Below are 15,843 nucleotides of genomic sequence, written 5' to 3'. Positions count from 1 at the left end.
ATTATAGTAGTTATATTCTTGTATATATGGGGCAGTATTATAGTAGTTATATTCTTGTATATATGGGGCAGTATTATAGTAGTTATATTCTTGTATATAGGGGGCAGTATTATAGTAGTTATATTCTTGTATATAGGAGCAGTATTATAGTAGTTATATTCTTGTATATAGGAGCAGTATTATAGTAGTTATATTCTTGTATATAGGGGCAGTATTATAGTAGTTATATTCTTGTATATAGGGGGCAGTATTATAGTAGTTATATTCTTGTATATAGGAGCAGTATTATAGTAGTATATTAATCTTGTATATAGAGGCAGTATTATAGTAGTTATATTCTTGTATATAGGACCAGTATTATAGTAGTTATATTCTTGTATATAGAGGCAGTATTATAGTAGTTATATTCTTGTATATAGGAGCAGTATTATAGTAGTTATATTCTTGTATATAGGGGGCAGTATAATAGTAGTTATATTCTTGTATATAGGAGCAGTATTATAGTAGTTATATTCTTGTATATAGAGCAGTATTATAGTAGTTATATTCTTGTATATAGAGGCAGTATTATAGTAGTTATATTCTTGTATATAGAGCAGTATTATAGTAGTTATATTCTTGTACTAGAGGGGCAGTATTATAGTAGTTATATTCTTGTATATAGGAGCAGTATTATAGTAGTTATATTCTTGTATATAGGAGCAGTATTATAGTAGTTATATTCTTGTATATATGGGGCAGTATTATAGTAGTTATATTCTTGTATATAGGGGCAGTATTATAGTAGTTATATTCTGTATATAGGGGGCAGTATTATAGTAGTTATATTCTTGTAGTATACGAGCAGTATTATAGTAGTTATATTCTTGTATATAGAGCAGTATTATAGTAGTTATATTCTTGTATATAGGGGCAGTATTATAGTAGTTATATTCTTGTATATAGGGGGCAGTATTATAGTAGTTATATCTTGTATATAGGAGCAGTATTATAGTAGTTATATCTTGTATATAGAGGCAGTATTATAGTAGTTATATTCTTGTATATAGGACCAGTATTATAGTAGTTATATTCTTCGTATATAGAGGCAGTATTATAGTAGTTATATTCTTGTATATAGGAGCAGTATTATAGTAGTTATATTCTTGTATATAGGGGCAGTATTATAGTAGTTATATTCTTGTATATAGGAGCAGTATTATAGTAGTTATATTCTTGTATATAGGAGCAGTATTATAGTAGTTATATTCTTGTATATAGAGGCAGTATTATAGTAGTTATATTCTTGTATATAGGAGCAGTATTATAGTAGTATATTCTTGTATATAGGGGCAGTATTATAGTAGTTATATTCTTGTATAGGAGCAGTATTATAGTAGTTATATTCTTGTATATAGGAGCAGTATTATAGTAGTTATATTCTTGTATATAGGAGGCAGTATTATAGTAGTTATATTCTTGTATATAGGAGGAAGTATTATAGTAGTTATATTATGGTATATAGGAGCAGTATTATAGTTATATTCTTGTATATAGGGGCAGTATTATAGTAGTTATATTCTTGTATATAGGGCAGTATTATAGTAGTTATATTCTTGTATATAGGGTAGTATTATAGTAGTTATATTCTTGTATATAGGGGCAGTGTTATAGTAGTTATATCTTGTATATAGGAGCAGTATTATAGTAGTTATATTCTTGTATATAGGGGCAGTATTATAGTAGTTATATTCTTGTATATAGGAGCAGTATTATAGTAGTTATATTCTTGTATATAGGGGCAGTATTATAGTAGTTATATTCTTGTATATAGAGGCAGTATTATAGTAGTTATATTCTTGTATACAGGGGCAGTATTATAGTAGTTATATTCTTGTATATAGGAGCAGTATTATAGTAGTTATATCTTGTATATAGGGGGCAGTATTATAGTAGTTATATTCTTGTATATAGGGGCAGTATTATAGTAGTTATATTCTTGTATATAGGGGCAGTATTATAGTAGTTATATTCTTGTACATAGGGGCAGTATTATAGTAGTTATATTCTTGTATATAGGGAAGTATTATAGTAGTTATATTCTTGTATATAGGAGCAGTATTATAGTAGTTATATCTTGTTGTATAGGAGCAGTATTATAGTAGTTATATTCTTGTATATAGGGGCAGTATTATAGTAGCTATATTCTTGTATATAGGGGCAGTATTATAGTAGTTATATTCTTGTATATAGTGGCAGTATTATAGTAGTTATATTCTTGTATATAGGGGCAGTATTATAGTAGTTATATTCTTGTATATAGGAACAGTATTATAGTAGTTATATTCTTGTGTATATAGGGGCAGTATTATAGTAGTTATATTTGTATATAGGAGGCAGTATTATAGTAGTTATATTCTTGTATATAGTAACAGTATTATAGTAGTTATATCTTGTATATAGTAACAGTATTATAGTAGTTATATTCTTGTATAATGGCGCAGTATTATAGTAGTTATATTCTTGTATATAGGGGGTAGTATTATAGTAGTTATATTCTTGTATATAGTGGCAGTATTATAGTAGTTATATTCTTGTATATAGGGGGCAGTATTATAGTAGTTATATTCTTGTATATAGGAGTATTATAGTAGTTATATTCTTGTATATAGAGCAGTATTATAGTAGTTATATTCTTGTACATAGGGGCAGTATTATAGTAGTTATATTCTTGTATATAGGATCAGTATTATAGTAGTTATATTCTTGTATATAGGAGCAGTATTATAGTAGTTATATTCTTGTATATAGGGAGCAGCATTATAGTAGTTATATTCTTGTACATAGGGGGCAGTATTATAGAAGTTATATTCTTGTATATAGGATGCAGTATTATAGTAGTTATATTCTTGTATATAGGGGGCAGTATTATAGTAGTTATATTCTTGTATATAGGGGCAGTATTATAGTAGTTATATACTTGAATATAGGAGCAGTATAGTTATATTCTTGTATATAGGGGCAGTATTATAGTAGTTATATTCTTGTATATAGGAGCAGTATAGTTATATTCTTGTATATAGGGGCAGTATTATAGTAGTTATATTCTTGTATATAGGAGCAGTATAGTTATATTCTTGTATATAGGGGCAGTATTATAGTAGTTATATTCTTGTATATAGGGGCAGTATTATAGTAGTTATATTCTTGTATATAGGGAGCAGTATTGTAGTAGTTATATTCTTGTATATAGTAACAGTATAATAGTAGTTATATTCTTGTATAATGGCGCAGTATTATAGTAGTTATATTCCTGTATATAGTAACAGTATAATAGTAGTTATATTCTTGTATAATGGCGCAGTATTATAGTAGTTATATTCTTGTATATAGGGGGTAGTATTATAGTAGTTATATTCTTGTATATAGGGGGCAGTATTATAGTAGTTATATTCTTGTATATAGGAGCAGTATTATAGTAGTTATATTCTTGTATATAGGGGGCAGTATTATAGTAGTTATATTCTTGTATATAGGGGCAGTATTATAGTAGTTATATTCTTGTATATAGGGGCAGTATTATAGTAGTTATATTCTTGTATATAGGGGGCAGTATTATAGTAGTTATATTCTTGTATATAGGAGCAGTATTATAGTATTTATATTCTTGTATATAGGAGCAGTATTATAGTAGTTATATTCTTGTATATAGGAGCAGTATTATAGTAGTTATATTCTTGTATATAGGGGGCAGTATTATAGTAGTTATATTCTTGTATATAGGGGCAGTATTATAGTAGTTATATTCTTGTATATAGGGGCAGTATTATAGTAGTTATATTCTTGTATATAGTGGCAGTATTATAGCAGTTATATTCTGGTATATAGGGGGCAGTATTAGGGCATGACCACACGTGGCGGATTTCCTCCGCAACTGTCCGCATCAATGCCGCACAGAATCTGCGTTGCAGATTCTGCTGCGGATCTGCACAAAATGTGCAGTAAATTGATGCGGACTAGCTGCTGCGGACTGCGGGAAAAGTGCTTCCCTTCTCCCTATCAGTGCAGGATAGAGAGAAGGGACAGCACTTTCCCTAGTGAAAGTAAACGACTTTCATACTTACCGGCCGTTGTCTTGGTGACGCGTCCCTCTTTCGGCATCCAGCCCGACCTCCCTGGATGACGCGCCAGTCCATGTGACCGCTGCAGCCTGTTATTGGCCTGTGATTGGCTGCAGCCGTCACTTACACTGAAACGTCATCCTGGGAGGCCGGACTGGAGACAGAAGCAGGGAGTTCTCGGTAAGTATGAACTTATATTTTTTTACAGGTTGCTGTATATTGTGATCGGTAGTCACTGTCCAGGGTGCAGAAACAGTTACTGCCGATCGCTTAACTCTTTCAGCACCCTGGACAGTGACTATTTACTGACGTCTCCTAGCAACGCTCCCGTCATTACGGGAGCCCCATTGACTTCCTCAGTCTGGCTGTAGACCTAGAAATACATAGGTCCAGCCAGAATGAAGAAATGTCATGGCAAAAAAGCAAGACGCATCCGCAGCACACATAACATGTGCATGACAGCTGCGGACTTCATTGCGGAACTTAGAATCTCCATTGAAGTCAATGGAGAAATTCCGCCATGAGTCCGCCACTGCTCCGCAACAGACAGAGCATGCTGCGGACACCAAATTCCGCTCCGCAGCCTATGCTCCGCAGCGGAATGTTACGCATCGTCTAAACGAACACTTCTAAATAGAAGTGGAAGTCAATGCAGAAACGGCTCCGCTGCGGATTAACGCTGCGGAGTGTCCGCAGCGGAATTTAAGTGAAATTCCGCCACGTGTGAACCCAGCCTTATAGTAGTTATATTCTTGTATATAGGAGTATTATAGTCGTTATATTCTTGTATATAGGGAGCAGTATTATAGTAGTTATATTCTTGTATATAGGGGGTGGTATTATAGTAGTTATATTCTTGTATATAGGGGCAGTATTATAATAGTTTATATTCTTGTATATAGGGGGCAGTATTATAGTAGTTATATTCTTGTATATAGGGAGCAGTATTATAGTAGTTATATTCTTGTATATAGGAGCAGTATTATAGTAGTTATATTCTTGTATATAGGGGGCAGTATTATAGTAGTTATATTCTTGTATATAGGGGGCAGTATTATAGTAGTTATATTCTTGTATATAGGGGGCAGTATTATAGTAGTTATATTCTTGTATATAGGGAGCAGTATTATAGTAGTTATATTCTTGTATATAGGAGCAGTATTATAGTAGTTATATTCTTGTATATAGGGGGCAGTATTATAGTAGTTATATTCTTGTATATAGGGAGCAGTATTATAGTAGTTATATTCTTGTATATAGGAGCAGTATTATAGTAGTTATATTCTTGTATATAGGAGCAGTATTATAGTAGTTATATTCTTGTATATAGGGGGCAGTATTATAGTAGTTATATTCTTGTATATAGGGGGCAGTATTATAGTAGTTATATTCTTGTATATAGGGGGCAGTATTATAGTAGTTATATTCTTGTATATAGGGAGCAGTATTATAGTAGTTATATTCTTGTATATAGGAGCAGTATTATAGTAGTTATATTCTTGTATATAGGGGGCAGTATTATAGTAGTTATATTCTTGTATATAGGGAGCAGTATTATAGTAGTTATATTGTTGTATATAGTAGCAGTATCATAGTAGTTATATTCTTGTATATAGGGGCTGTATTATAGTAGTTATATTCTTGTATATAGTACCAGTATTATAGTAGTTATATTCTTGTATATAGTGGCAGTATTATAGTAGTTATATTATTGTATATAGAGGGCAGTATTATAGTAGTTATATTCTTGTATATAGGGGCAGTATTATAGTAGTTATATTCTTGTATATAGGGGCAGTATTATAGTAGTTATATTCTTGTATATAGGAGCAGTATTATAGTAGTTATATTCTTGTATATAGGGGCAGTATTATAGTAGTTATATTCTTGTATATAGGGGCAGTATTATAGTAGTTATATTCTTGTATATAGGGGCAGTATTATAGTAGTTATATTCTTGTATATAGGGGCAGTATTATAGTAGTTATATTCTTGTATATAGGAGCAGTATTATAGTAGTTATATTCTTGTATATAGGGGGCAGTATTATAGTAGTTATATTCTTGTATATAGGGGCAGTATTATAGTAGTTATATTCTTGTATATAGGGACAGTATTATAGTAGTCATATTCTTGTATATAGGGAGCAGTATTATAGTAGTTATATTCTTGTACATAGGGGCAGTCTATAGTAGTTATATTGTTGTATATAGGGGGCAGTATTATAGTAGTTATATTCTTGTATATAGGGAGCAGTATTATAGTAGTTATATTCTTGTATATAGGGGCAGTATTATAGTAATTATATTCTTGTATATAGGAGCAGTATTATAGTAGTTATATTCTTGTATATAGGGACAGTATTATAGTAGTTATATTCTTGTATATAGGGAGCAGTATTATAGTAGTTATATTGTTGTATATAGGAGCAGTATCATAGTAGTTATATTCTTGTATATAGGGGCAGTATTATAGTAGTTATATTCTTGAATATAGGGGCTGTATTATAGTAGTTATATTCTTGTATATAGGGGCAGTATTATAGTAGTTATATTCTTGTATATAGTACCAGTATTATAGTAGTTATATTCTTGTATATAGTGGCAGTATTATAGTAGTTATATTATTGTATATAGGGGGCAGTATTATAGTAGTTATATTCTTGTATATAGGAGGAGTATTATAGTAGTTATATTCTTGTATATAGGGGTAGTATTATAGTAGTTATATTCTTGTATATAGGGGGCAGTATTATAATAGTTATATTCTTGTATATGGGAGCAGTATTATAGTAGTTATATTCTTGTATATAGGAGTATTATAATAGTTATATTCTTGTATATAGGAGGCAGTATTATAGTAGTTATATTCTTGTATATAGGGGGAGTATTATAGTAGTTATATTCTTGTATATAGGAGGCAGTATTATAGTAGTTATATTCTTGTATATAGTGGGCAGTATTATAGTAGTTATTCTTGTATATAGGAGCAGTATTATAGTAGTTATATTCTTATATATAGGGGCAGTATTATAGTAGTTATATTCTTGTATATAGGAGCAGTATTATAGTAGTTATATTCTTGTATATAGGGGGCAGTATTATAGTAGTTATATTCTTGTATATAGGGGCAGTATTATAGTAGTTATATTCTTGTATATAGGGGCAGTATTATAGTAGTTATATTCTTGTATATAGGGGGCAGTATTATAGTAGTTATATTCTTCTATATAGGAGCAGTATAGTTATATTCTTGTATATAGGGAGCAGTATTATAGTAGTTATATTCTTGTATATAGGGGCAGTATTATAGTAGTTATATTCTTGTATATAGGAGCAGTATTATAGTAGTTATATTCTTGTATATAGGAGCAGTATTATAGTAGTTATATTCTTGTATATAGGGAGCAGTATTATAGTAGTTATATTCTTGTATATAGGAGCAGTATTATAGTAGTTATATTCTTGTATATAGGGGACAGTATTATAGTAGTTATATTCTTGTATATAGGGTGCAGTATTATAGTAGTTATATTCTTGTATATAGGGGGTAGTATTATAGTAGTTATATTCTTGTATATAGGGAGCAGTATTATAGTAGTTATACTCTTGTATATAGGGAGCAGTATTATAGTAGTTATATTCTTGTATATAGGGGGCAGTATTATAGTAGTTATATTCTTGTATATAGGGGCAGTATTATAGTAGTTATATACTTGTATATAGGAGCAGTATAGTTATATTCTTGTATATAGGGGCAGTATTATAGTAGTTATATTCTTGTATATAGGAGCAGTATAGTTATATTCTTGTATATAGGGGCAGTATTATAGTAGTTATATTCTTGTATATAGGAGCAGTATAGTTATATTCTTGTATATAGGGGCAGTATTATAGTAGTTATATTCTTGTATATAGGGGCAGTATTATAGTAGTTATATTCTTGTATATAGGGAGCAGTATTGTAGTAGTTATATTCTTGTATATAGTAACAGTATAATAGTAGTTATATTCTTGTATAATGGCGCAGTATTATAGTAGTTATATTCCTGTATATAGTAACAGTATAATAGTAGTTATATTCTTGTATAATGGCGCAGTATTATAGTAGTTATATTCTTGTATATAGGGGGTAGTATTATAGTAGTTATATTCTTGTATATAGGGGGCAGTATTATAGTAGTTATATTCTTGTATATAGGAGCAGTATTATAGTAGTTATATTCTTGTATATAGGGGGCAGTATTATAGTAGTTATATTCTTGTATATAGGGGCAGTATTATAGTAGTTATATTCTTGTATATAGGGGGCAGTATTATAGTAGTTATATTCTTGTATATAGGAGCAGTATTATAGTATTTATATTCTTGTATATAGGAGCAGTATTATAGTATTTATATTCTTGTATATAGGAGCAGTATTATAGTAGTTATATTCTTGTATATAGGAGCTGTATTATAGTAGTTATATTCTTGTATATAGGGTGCAGTATTATAGTAGTTATATTCTTGTATATAGGAGCAGTATTATAGTAGTTATATTATTATTATATATAGGGGGCAGTATTATAGTAGTTATATTCTTGTATATAGGAGCAGTATTATAGTAGTTATATTATTATTATATATAGGGGGCAGTATTATAGTAGTTATATTCTTGTATATAGGTGCAGTATTATAGTAGTTATATTCTTGTATATAGGAGCAGTATTATAGTAGTTATATTCTTGTATATAGGGGGCAGTATTATAGTAGTTATATTCTTGTATATAGGGGGCAGTATTATAGTAGTTATATTCTTGTATATGGGGGCAGTATTATAGTAGTTATATTCTTGTATATCGGAGCAGTATTAGAGTAGTTATATTCTTGTATATAGGAGCTGTATTATAGTAGTTATATTATTATTATATATAGGGGGCAGTATTATAGTAGTTATATTCTTGTATATAGGAGCAGTATTATAGTAGTTATATTATTATTATATATAGGGGGCAGTATTATAGTAGTTATATTCTTGTATATAGGGGCAGTATTATAGTAGTTATATTCTTGTATATAGGGGCAGTATTATAGTAGTTATATTCTTGTATATAGGAGCAGTATTATAGTAGTTATATTCTTGTATATCGGAGCAGTATTATAGTAGTTATATTCTTGTATATCGGAGCAGTATTATAGTAGTTATATTCTTGTATATAGGAGCAGTATTATAGTAGTTATATTCTTGTATATAGGTGCAGTATTATAGTAGTTATATTCTTGTATATAGGAGCAGTATTATAGTAGTTATATTCTTGTATATAGGGGCAGTATTATAGTAGTTATATTCTTGTATATAGGGGGCAGTATTATAGTAGTTATATTCTTGTATATAGGGGCAGTATTATAGTAGTTATATTCTTGTATATAGGGGCAGTATTATAGTAGTTATATTCTTGTATATAGGGGCAGTATTATAGTAGTTATATTCTTGTATATAGGAGCTGTATTATAGTAGTTATATTATTATTATATATAGGGGGCAGTATTATAGTAGTTATATTCTTGTATATAGGAGCAGTATTATAGTAGTTATATTATTATTATATATAGGGGGCAGTATTATAGTAGTTATATTCTTGTATATAGGGGCAGTATTATAGTAGTTATATTCTTGTATATAGGGGCAGTATTATAGTAGTTATATTCTTGTATATAGGAGCAGTATTATAGTAGTTATATTCTTGTATATAGGAGCAGTATTATAGTAGTTATATTCTTGTATATCGGAGCAGTATTATAGTAGTTATATTCTTGTATATAGGAGCAGTATTATAGTAGTTATATTCTTGTATATAGGTGCAGTATTATAGTAGTTATATTCTTGTATATAGGAGCAGTATTATAGTAGTTATATTCTTGTATATAGGGGGCAGTATTATAGTAGTTATATTCTTGTATATAGGGGGCAGTATTATAGTAGTTATATTCTTGTATATGGGGGCAGTATTATAGTAGTTATATTCTTGTATATCGGAGCAGTATTAGAGTAGTTATATTCTTGTATATAGAGGGCAGTATTATAGTAGTTATATTCTTGTATATAGGGGCAGTATTATAGTAGTTATATTCTTGTATATAGGGGCAGTATTATAGTAGTTATATTCTTGTATATAGGGGGCAGTATTATAGTAGTTATATTCTTGTATATAGGGGGCAGTATTATAGTAGTTATATTCTTGTATATAGGGAGCAGTATTATAGTAGTTATATTGTTGTATATAGGAGCAGTATCATAGTAGTTATATTCTTGTATATAGGGGCAGTATTATTGTAGTTATATTCTTGTATATAGGGGCTGTATTATAGTAGTTATATTCTTGTATATAGGAGCAGTATTATAGTAGTTATATTCTTGTATATAGTACCAGTATTATAGTAGTTATATTCTTGTATATAGTGGCAGTATTATAGTAGTTATATTATTGTATATAGGGGGCAGTATTATAGTAGTTATATTCTTGTATATAGGAGGAGTATTATAATAGTTATATTCTTTTATATGGGAGCAGTATTATAGTAGTTATATTCTTGTATATAGGAGGAGTATTATAATAGTTATATTCTTGTATATAGGAGGCAGTATTATAGTAGTTATATTCTTGTATATAGGGGGAGTATTATAGTAGTTATATTCTTGTATATAGGAGGCAGTATTATAGTAGTTATATTCTTGTATATAGTGGGCAGTATTATAGTAGTTATTCTTGTATATAGGAGCAGTATTATAGTAGTTATATTCTTATATATAGGGGCAGTATTATAGTAGTTATATTCTTGTATATAGGAGCAGTATTATAGTAGTTATATTCTTGTATATAGGGGGCAGTATTATAGTAGTTATATTCTTGTATATAGGGGCAGTATTATAGTAGTTATATTTTTGTATATAGGGGCAGTATTATAGTAGTTATATTCTTGTATATAGGGGGCAGTATTATAGTAGTTATATTCTTGTATATAGGAGCAGTATAGTTATATTCTTGTATATAGGGAGCAGTATTATAGTAGTTATATTCTTGTATATAGGGGCAGTATTATAGTAGTTATATTCTTGTATATAGGAGCAGTATTATAGTAGTTATATTCTTGTATATAGGAGCAGTATTATAGTAGTTATATTCTTGTATATATGGAGCAGTATTATAGTAGTTATATTCTTGTATATAGGAGCAGTATTATAGTAGTTATATTCTTGTATATAGGGGACAGTATTATAGTAGTTATATTCTTGTATATAGGGTGCAGTATTATAGTAGTTATATTCTTGTATATAGGGGGTAGTATTATAGTAGTTATATTCTTGTATATAGGGAGCAGTATTATAGTAGTTATAATCTTGTATATAGGGGGCAGTATTATAGTAGTTATAATCTTGTATATAGGGGGCAGTATTATAGTAGTTATATTCTTGTATATAGGAGCAGTATTATAGTAGTTATATTCTTGTATATAGTGGCAGTATTATAGTAGTTATATTCTTGTATATAGGGAGCAGTATTATAGTAGTTATATTCTTGTATATAATTCACTCCTTTCACAACTGAAGAAATAAGAAAAAAAAAGTTATCTGTGGTGTTACATAGGACTGCAGGTATAACATCTACTACATTATCTGTACTCCGTTCTGATACAGAATCTGAAGCATGATTTTGACAAATAAAAAAACTTCAACTCTGCTACATCAGCACCTGACATCAATAATACAGTCACCCACCTGCTCCGGATTCTGTACAATGTATTTGCGCACAGTCTCTTGTGGATACGACTGGATTTCCTGAAAATAGTATAAAAATTAGATAATAGAGACACAAACCTACAGATCCCAATACCTTTCACATATCAACAACTTTCAAAGATTTAATACACAATTACATAAACTTGAAAATATAGAGGCAGTATTATAGTAGTTATATTCTTGTATATAGGGGCAGTATTATAGTAGTTATATTCTTGTATATAGGAGGCAGTATTATAGTAGTTATATTCTTGTATATAGGGGCAGTATTATAGTAGTTATATTCTTGTATATAGGAGCAGTATTATAGTAGTTATATTCTTGTATATAGGAGGCAGTATTATAGTAGTTATATTCTTGTATATAGGAGGCAGTATTATAGTAGTTATATTCTTGTATATAGGAGGCAGTATTATAGTAGTTATATTCTTGTATATAGGGGGCAGTATTATAGTAGTTATATTCTTGTATATAGGGGCAGTATTATAGTAGTTATATTCTTGTATATAGGGGGCAGTATTATAGTAGTTATATTCTTGTATATAGGGGGCAGTATTATAGTAGTTATATTCTTGTATATAGGGAGCAGTAATATAGTAGTTATATTCTTGTATATAGGGGCAGTATTATAGTAGTTATATTCTTGTATATAGGGGTAGTATTATAGTAGTTATATTCTTGTATATAGGGGGCAGTATTATAGTAGTTATATTCTTGTATATAGGGGGCAGTATTATAGTAGTTATATTCTTGTATATAGGGGCAGTATTATAGTAGTTATATTCTTGTATAAAGGAGCAGTATTATAGTAGTTATATTCTTGTATATAGGGGGCAGTATTATAGTAGTTATATTCTTGTATATAGCAGCAGTATTATAGTAGTTATATTCTTGTATATAGGGGGCAGTATTATAGTAGTTATATTCTTGTATATAGGGGGCAGTATTATAGTAGTTATATTCTTGTATATAGGGGGCAGTATTATAGTAGTTATATTCTTGTATATAGGGGCAGTATTATAGTAGTTATATTCTTGTATAAAGGAGCAGTATTATAGTAGTTATATTCTTGTATATAGGGGGCAGTATTATAGTAGTTATATTCTTGTATATAGCAGCAGTATTATAGTAGTTATATTCTTGTATATAGTGGCAGTATTATAGTAGTTATATTCTTGTATATAGGGAGCAGTATTATAGTAGTTATATTCTTGTATATAATTCACTCCTTTCACATAACTGAAGAAATAAGAAAAAAAAAGTTATCTGTGGTGTTACATAGGACTGCAGGTATAACATCTACTACATTATCTGTACTCCGTTCTGATACAGAATCTGAAGCATGATTTTGACAAATAAAAAAACTTCAACTCTGCTACATCAGCACCTGACATCAATAATACAGTCACCCACCTGCTCCGGATTCTGTACAATGTATTTGCGCACAGTCTCTTGTGGATACGACTGGATTTCCTGAAAATAGTATAAAAATTAGATAATAGAGACACAAACCTACAGATCCCAATACCTTTCACATATCAACAACTTTCAAAGATTTAATACACAATTACATAAACTTGAAAATATAGAGGCAGTATTATAGTAGTTATATTCTTGTATATAGGGGCAGTATTATAGTAGTTATATTCTTGTATATAGGAGGCAGTATTATAGTAGTTATATTCTTGTATATAGGGGCAGTATTATAGTAGTTATATTCTTGTATATAGGAGCAGTATTATAGTAGTTATATTCTTGTATATAGGAGGCAGTATTATAGTAGTTATATTCTTGTATATAGGAGGCAGTATTATAGTAGTTATATTCTTGTATATAGGAGGCAGTATTATAGTAGTTATATTCTTGTATATAGGGGGCAGTATTATAGTAGTTATATTCTTGTATATAGGGGCAGTATTATAGTAGTTATATTCTTGTATATAGGGGGCAGTATTATAGTAGTTATATTCTTGTATATAGGGGGCAGTATTATAGTAGTTATATTCTTGTATATAGGGAGCAGTAATATAGTAGTTATATTCTTGTATATAGGGGCAGTATTATAGTAGTTATATTCTTGTATATAGGGGTAGTATTATAGTAGTTATATTCTTGTATATAGGGGGCAGTATTATAGTAGTTATATTCTTGTATATAGGGGGCAGTATTATAGTAGTTATATTCTTGTATATAGGGGCAGTATTATAGTAGTTATATTCTTGTATATAGGGGCAGTATTATAGTAGTTATATTCTTGTATATAAGAGGCAGTATTATAGTAGTTATATTCTTGTATATAGCAGCAGTATTATAGTAGTTATATTCTTGTATATAGGGGGCAGTATTATAGTAGTTATATTCTTGTATATAGGGGCAGTATTATAGTAGTTATATTCTTGTATATAGGGGGCAGTATTATAGTAGTTATATTCTTGTATATAGGGGCAGTATTATAGTAGTTATATTCTTGTATAAAGGAGCAGTATTATAGTAGTTATATTCTTGTATATAGGGGGCAGTATTATAGTAGTTATATTCTTGTATATAGCAGCAGTATTATAGTAGTTATATTCTTGTATATAGGGGGCAGTATTATAGTAGTTATATTCTTGTATATAGGAGCAGTATTATAGTAGTTATATTCTTGTATATAGGAGCTGTATTATAGTAGTTATATTCTTGCATATAGGAGCAGTATTATAGTAGTTATATTCTTGTATATAGGAGCAGTATTATAGTAGTTATATTCTTGTACATAGGGGCAGTATTATAGTAGTTATATTCTTGTATATCGGAGCAGTATTATAGTAGTTATATTCTTGTATATAGAGGGCAGTATTATAGTAGTTATATTCTTGTATATAGGGGCAGTATTATAGTAGTTATATTCTTGTATATAGTGGCAGTATTATAGTAGTTATATTCTTGTATATAGGGAGCAGTATTATAGTAGTTATATTCTTGTATATAGGGAGCAGTATTATAGTAGTTATATTCTTGTATATAATTCAGTCCTTTCACATAACTGAAGAAATAAGAAAAAAAAGTTATCTGTGGTGTTACATAGGACTGCAGGTATAACATCTACTACATTATCTGTACTCCGTTCTGATGCAGAATCTGAAGCATGATTTTGACAAATAAAAAAACTTAAACTCTGCTACATCTGCACCTGACATCAATAATACAGTCACCCACCTGCTCCGGATTCTGTACAATGTATCTGCGCACAGTCTCTTGTGGATACGACTGGATTTTCTGAAAATAGTATAAAAATTAGATAATAGAGACACAAACCTACAGATCCCAATACCTTTCACATATCAACAACTTTCAAAGATTTAATACACAATTACATAAACGCTAAAATATAGAGGCAGTATTATAGTAGTTATATTCTTGTATATAGGGGCAGTATTATAGTAGTTATATTCTTGTATATAGGAGCAGTATTATAGTAGTTATATTCTTGTATATAGGGGCAGTATTATAGTAGTTATATTCTTGTATATAGGAGCAGTATTATAGTAGTTATATTCTTGTATATAGGAGCAGTATTATAGTAGTTATATTCTTGTATATAGGAGGCAGTATTATAGTAGTTATATTCTTGTATATAGGGGGCAGTATTATAGTAGTTATATTCTTGTATATAGGAGCAGTATTATATTAGTTATATTCTTGTATATAGGAGCAGTATTATAGTAGTTATATTCTTGTATATAGGAGCAGTATTATAGTAGTTATATTCTTGTATATAGGAGCAGTATTATAGTAGTTATATTCTTGTATATAGGAGCAGTATTATAGTAGTTATATTCTTGTATATAGGGGCAGTATTATAGTAGTTATATTCTTGTATATAGGGGCAGTATTATAGTAGTTATATTCTTGTATATAGGAGCAGTATTATAGTAGTTATATTCTTGTATATAGGAGCAGTATTATAGTAGTTATATTCTTG

At 29.4% G+C, this 15,843-nt stretch overlaps 1 protein-coding gene across 3 annotated transcripts in view; it reads right to left on the bottom strand.

Annotated features, from left to right (window-relative positions):
* POF1B (POF1B actin binding protein) overlaps positions 1–15,843 on the bottom strand; it is a 70,043-nt gene that overhangs the window by 21,246 nt on the left and 32,954 nt on the right. For 2 of the 3 annotated variants that reach the window (XM_075836615.1, XM_075836614.1), the window contains exons 5-7: positions 15,078–15,137; positions 13,293–13,352; positions 11,859–11,918 (exon numbers count right to left, since the gene is read on the bottom strand). In XM_075836615.1, coding sequence (XP_075692730.1) covers positions 11,859–11,918; positions 13,293–13,352; positions 15,078–15,137 — 180 coding nt within the window. The remainder of the gene's footprint in view (positions 1–11,858; positions 11,919–13,292; positions 13,353–15,077; positions 15,138–15,843) is intronic. The other variant, XM_075836616.1, reaches the window with a different exon arrangement.

Source organism: Rhinoderma darwinii, chromosome 8, assembly GCF_050947455.1.
Source record: "Rhinoderma darwinii isolate aRhiDar2 chromosome 8, aRhiDar2.hap1, whole genome shotgun sequence".
NCBI lineage: Eukaryota > Metazoa > Chordata > Amphibia > Anura > Rhinodermatidae > Rhinoderma > Rhinoderma darwinii.
The sequence above is the reverse complement of the archived record's forward strand: the minus strand, read 5'-3'. Positions and strand labels throughout refer to the sequence as shown.